We start from the raw sequence: 6000 nt of genomic DNA on the forward strand, positions 1-6000 counted from the left end.
GAGTTGGAGCCTAAGAATTCTCAGAAAAAGATGTTTACTACCAAGATCCCACCTAAAATATGCCCACTGCTTTGCTATAGAATTTAACCACATTTTATTGTAGATTACCAGGACACTGAATGTAAAACTATGCTATTCATGGTTTTCTTACAGAAGATCTGGCAAACTATGGCCCGCAGGCCAAATCTGGCCCATGCCTGTTTTTGTAAATAAAGTCTTATTGGAATACTACCACACTCATTTGTTTACATAATGTCTGTAGCTGCGTCTCCACTGCAATAGCAGAGTCCAGTTGTCATGTTACAACGCACACCATATGGCTGGAAATCCTAAGACAGTTGTGATCTGACTTTTTATGGAAAAAGATTTCTGACTCCAAACTCTGAAAAATCCTTTAGGTAATCTTAATTGATCCAAATTATGCCTCATGAATGTCCTTAACACATGATTAAATGACCAGAAGAAAGTTGCTTATCTTGTCAGGGCTTCTCTTCTTACTCTATAAGAGTAGAGATTTGTCTACTGTCTCTGATGTGGGAATTAATTGTCATTCTGATTCTCAGCCAATGAGTAGTTTCCTTAGTGAAGTTTGATTACTTCTGAATATTTGAGACACCTGCACCTCTCATGAGACAAAAGAAGCACTGGAAGGAGCCCATTAAGTGTCTTAAGTCCCAGATCCCCTCTTGGCCCCTAACTGACTTAACCTCTTGTGCTTTGCTTCCATAAAATGAGGAGGTTGGACAGATTAGGACTAAGTTTCCTTGGAACAGATAATTATGATCCAGTGTGAAGCACCTCATGGAAAGGCCCATGGATGCTATGAAAGCCCAAGGAACAACATCACAAATGAATTTACAGAGAAGGGACTCAGAAAAGGCTTCTTGGAGAAAACAATGTCTGATCTGAGTTTTGAAGGATGAGGAGGAATTCATGCTGTTGGAGAATGAACTGAACAATAAGGCAAAAAGGCACCTTACTGAAACCATCATTTCATTTGGCTGATTAGGAAAATGTTTCAGCATCTAAACTCCAGGAAAGATCTCTCTGAATTCAAACACAGGCTAATGTGTGCATTACACTCTGCTTCTGGTTGTGTATGATGGAAGGTCATACTGCCCGACACCTTTTCACAATACAATCACCTTTTTTTGAAAAGATTTCTCTTTTTCATTTAATCATCAAGGTCACATCCAAATCCTGAAAAAGACATCAGCACCACAAGCATAAGTGGTGTGATGACCACTGGGATGCCAGGACTTTTGGGGAAAGTGAAGATCAATCAGAGAATTGGGGGGAAAGGTCCAGGGTTATAATTAAGGTGAAAAAGAAGGGAGAATAACTCTGACTTCAAATGACTTTGGCAATGGGATTAGGCAATATGCTTAGGCAGCAGTCATTTTCATGTGACTAAACAATCTAAACAATCTAAACAAACATAACAATAGATTCTGAAGGAGGAGAGTTATCTGAGTTCACCAAGCTATGCAATCTCAGCAATAATGATTCCCAAGTAATTTCTAGCTCTCCCACAATTCTGTCTGTACTGATGTTGCAAGTGGAATTCATTCACGCACTCAGCAAATTTTAATGAGTGCCAACTATGTACCAGCACTTTTCTATATACTGGGGATACAGCCATAAAGAAATGAGACAAAAACCCTTGCCCTTGTGAAACTTACATTCTAGTGTATCATACTTGTACTGAGAAAAATGTAATAAGTTTTAACTTTTATCCAATGGGACATACTGCTGTTCTAAACAGTCCCCAAGGGACAGTTTGCAAAAGGGTCTGGGCCAAACCTGAACCATCTTTGCTCCTGAGACCTTGTCACTCCATCTTATTTTCTGTGTCACAGTAATGCACAGGACAGGGTAAAACCAAGACAGCCTGATGCTTTTCCTTTAGTACACCTTCATTATCAAGCCAAATGATTCCTAAAGCTTCAAAGCAGGTATGTATCAAGACTTTCAAGAATGCTCATAGCCTTTGAACCACTTCTGGGAATTTTGACTAATAAAATAGTACTAAATTCTGAAAAGAACTTAGATTCAAAAATACATATCACACCTTTATTTAACAAAGACCCCCCCCCAAAAAAGCAATTAAAGGTCCAACTATAAATGAATGTAAAAGTAAACTATTGTTTTTACGTGAGAGGAAATATTAAGCGGCAATTAAGATATTTACAAAGATTTTATGATACCGTGGGAAAGTACTTATTATGAAAAGTTAAGTAATCATGGAGAACAAAAAACAAAATTCAATATAATAAGCATGTGTAAAAATCAACTAAGAAATATGAAAGATTTGATGGAAATGTTCCAAAATAGTCATAGTTAATATACTTTGATGTTATAATTATGAGTATTTTTCTACCTTTTTTATTTCCATTTTTCCCTTAGTAGACACATTTTTTGTAATTAAATTATATTCATAATTTTAAAATAATCATGTTAAGCTAAAATATAACTTTTTAAAAGCAAAGATGAGGTAGTGAGAACAATTATAAAAAAATTTATCATTGTAGTTAATAGCCTGAGATCTGGATTCAAACTGTTTGGGTTTGAACTTGATTCCTGGAGTTACTGTGTGACCTTGGGCAAGTTATTTAACCTTTTCTTGCCCCAGTTTCCCACCTGCAAAATGGGGATGATAACAGTACCTTAGTAAATGGGTTGGTATGAGGATTACAAAATTCATGTACAGTGTTTGGCACAGAGAATAACATCTGGTAAGCACTCAAAATGATAACAGATCCACTGCTCCAGTGATCTCAAAGAAAGAATTCAAACAAAGGGAAAGGTGAACAAACATCACATCCCGATGACTCAGGACCAAGTAAGTCAGAGTTGTGCTTTCAGTGAGCAATTTTCCCTCAGGCAGAATCAATCCCCACATGCTTTTCTGATAGTTTAAAATTTCTCCTGAAGAAGATAGACAGTACATAGATATTTTTGCCTTAAGGACATTCCTTACTTGGTTTTTCCTTTTTAATGTATTGGTCATAATTTATTGTGCAAAGTGCCTTTTGGTCTTAAAAACAAGTCTAAAATTATGTTCATAGGATTGTCAGAAAACACTAGCCATTACTCTAAGATGGAATGACCTTATAAAATACCGTTTATGGTGCTCACAGACAGTAGTTTAATTGCTGATGCAATCATATTTTTCTGTCAAATGTCTTGCAACATAAGTGAAATCAGAAACTGGTCTCTCATCTCCTGCACCCCAAATCCTTCTTTCTATGCAGATTAAACCATCTAAATCTAGTAAAGTGAAATGGTCAATAATTATCCTGGAAACTTGACCACAACAAGCTTTTAGTAAATATTTGTAAAAAGAACACCCATTTCTGAAATTTTAGTTATCATTGCTTTTCAATACTTATCCTTTAAAAAGAGTGATAATTCAGTTAAGATCACACAAATATTAAGTCTTGACCAATAAAGAAGATCCAGAGGCATCACTTTTCCCTTACGAGAGAGGATAATGCCTTTAAGCTTCCAAAGACATTTTTTAGCCTAATTTCTAATCTAAATTTCCTTGATATATTGACCCTAGGAATCCTCTACTCAAAATAAGGCAGTGCTTCAAGGTCTTGATTTGGTTTGGCAACCTTTCTCTGTCCATAGACTCTATTCTCTCCTTGCGTGGAGTATCTACCTACCTAAAATAGTTAAAAGGACTTGAACCAGGGAAATTCACAGGCTCAGGTTTGAACTTGCTGGGTACTAGCTGCATCATCTTCATCCAGTTACATAACTTTACTTAGCCTTCAGTCTGTCTGTAAAGTGGGCATAATAAATACATATCTCACAAGGTTACAATGGGGCTAAATAAAACAATACATAATAAATAATTGGGCGTGGTAGGCAGTTTAGTAATGTGTTCTTCCACTGCTCTGTGAGTTTCTGCTGGGTTTGACAGTCACTTTCTGAATCCTGATATCCCTTGGTCTCTTTCCTGGCTTTCTTTCCCAGACCAGAAGGCAAAGTTCTCCTGAACTCGGAATTTTTAATCTAGAACATTTGAGCTTCGAGTTGACTTTGACCCACTCATAGTTCAAGTCCCAGGGGAACTGGAAAGGTAGATGAGTTGATGGTGAGCTAGGTCCCTTTGGGGAGGGGCCTAGGAAGCGGGAATCTTGCTGAAGCCATGCAGATTCCATTATACTCTCCCACCTGTGAAGTCCTGGTCTGGGCTCTGATCACCTCGCTCCTCAGACCCACAAAGACTAAACGATCAGTCCCTGTGAGCCAAGTTCCTTCAGGATGTGCCAACACTTAGACTCTCCCAAGATCCCCAAACCAACCCGCTCGCACCCTGCAAGGGGAAGGAAGGGAAAGGAAGAAAGACATGGGTACGGAGCATGAGACGCCACAGGTAACCCCGGACTGCGCGCAGCTGGAGAGGGAACAGTCCGACCAGTAGTTCTGCCCGACCTGACCTTTCCAGCTCGCCTGCAGCCCTGCAGGGCCTCCTTCTCCTGAGCAGCCAGAGGATTTGGAACGGCCCGGGGGCGGGGGGGGGTGAAGGCGGCTCTGTCCCGCGGTAGCTTCCCATCTCGCCCGCGTCCAACCCCCAGCCCCGGTCCCCGCCAGCTGCTGCCCGCCCGCCCCACTCCAGGCTCCTCGCAGCGGTGCGCGCTGCCCCCTCGGCGTTCCTCGGTGCGCGCCGTGCGCTGCGCTGCGCTCCTGGACGCCAGGAGTCAGGCGGTGCGCTGCGCTCGGCGCCCGCAGGGGGAAAATGCTACCTGTGGAAGTAATGTGCGCAGAAGAGTCCCATAAGCATAGTCTCCGGCGGTCCGAAGAGAGAGATGGGCTGCCGGGCGAGCATCCGCACGGGCACCACCAAGGAAGGCAGCTCCTGCAGGAACCAGGCGGCGCGGGCGGGCAGGCGGAAAGCCCCGGGCTGCAGGTTCTCCGTGTACTTTCCGTAGCCGGAGGGCTCCCCGCAGTACAGAGTCACTAACCCCAAGGCGACCAAAGCGGCACTGCCTGCCAGCACCGGGCTCTGCTGGCACCGATCGGGCATTGCGCCGTGTTCCTCGCCGGTGGCTGCCGCCCGCGCAGAGGAGAGCGCGGGTCCCGCGTCCCCTTTATGGAGCACCAGACGCCACCCCGTGTCCGCCCCTTCGGCCTCGGCTCCCGCCCCTCTACCCTGCCTCCCAGCTCTGCGTGGCAGACCCTGGCTCGGCTCTTCCGCGATGCCCTCTCGCAGGCTGGCGCTTCGGGATGCAGCCAGAGCGAAGGGGGAGGACGAAGCTATTTTGATGCCAAAAAGTGTCCCGGGGCCCCCGCCTCCGCTCGCGCGACTTGTTCCTCAGCCAGCAACCTCTGATGCTGCAACTTCTGGGCCTACAAAATCGGAAGAGAACATCACTGGGACGATTAAGCCAGGGTCGTTTCCCCGCCCCAACACACGCTCTCTGCACTATCGACACCCAGCCCGCGCCCTCGAACCCCCAAGCTGGGACCTCCCCAACACCTCCCGTCCCCTACGCTTCTTCACTCCCCGCCGCTCCCACCCAACCCTGCGGTCTTCCTCGGACCCTGGGCCCTCTCTTGGATCCTGGAGCTTCGAGCGTCCGCGAGCGTCCCCTCTACTTGGGGTGCCACTCTCCTTCACCACTCTCAGTGTCACTGCCCCTCCGCCCCACCCACCTCGCCCCGCAAGCAAGTTTCTGCCTCTCCCTGACCCTAATTCGGCCGCAGTTTCTCCTCGCATCCCCGCATGCGTCCCTGGACCGTCCGTCTTGGTCAGACAGGCGCATCCGATCTGCTCCGTGTGGACGCACAGGCTGCAGCCTGGAGAAGTCGTCCTGTCCGTCTGCCCGGGCCTTCCCTGCCCCGCATCCCTCCCCTCCAGATCTCGCGGAGCTGGTTCAGACTCAGGCTAAAGTCTAGGGCCTCTTCCGCGGAACGCCCTTTCCCACTCCCGCGTCAGGAGGTGCAAGCGTTGGAGATGCAGCTGACCTGTGCAGCCTTTGCGCACCC

At 45.8% G+C, this 6000-nt stretch overlaps 1 protein-coding gene across 1 annotated transcript in view; it reads right to left on the reverse strand.

Moving 5' to 3' along the window:
• Positions 1-5038, reverse strand: part of SRD5A2 (steroid 5 alpha-reductase 2) — a 57850-nt gene extending 52812 nt beyond the window's left edge. Inside the window, exon 1 of the mRNA XM_063079024.1 lies at positions 4758-5038. Within this exon, the coding sequence (XP_062935094.1) occupies positions 4758-5038 (281 nt within the window). The remainder of the gene's footprint in view (positions 1-4757) is intronic.
• Between the last annotated feature and the right edge of the window lie 962 nt (positions 5039-6000).

The sequence above is a fragment of the Cynocephalus volans genome, chromosome 14 (genome assembly GCF_027409185.1).
Source record: "Cynocephalus volans isolate mCynVol1 chromosome 14, mCynVol1.pri, whole genome shotgun sequence".
Taxonomy (NCBI): Eukaryota; Metazoa; Chordata; class Mammalia; order Dermoptera; family Cynocephalidae; genus Cynocephalus; species Cynocephalus volans.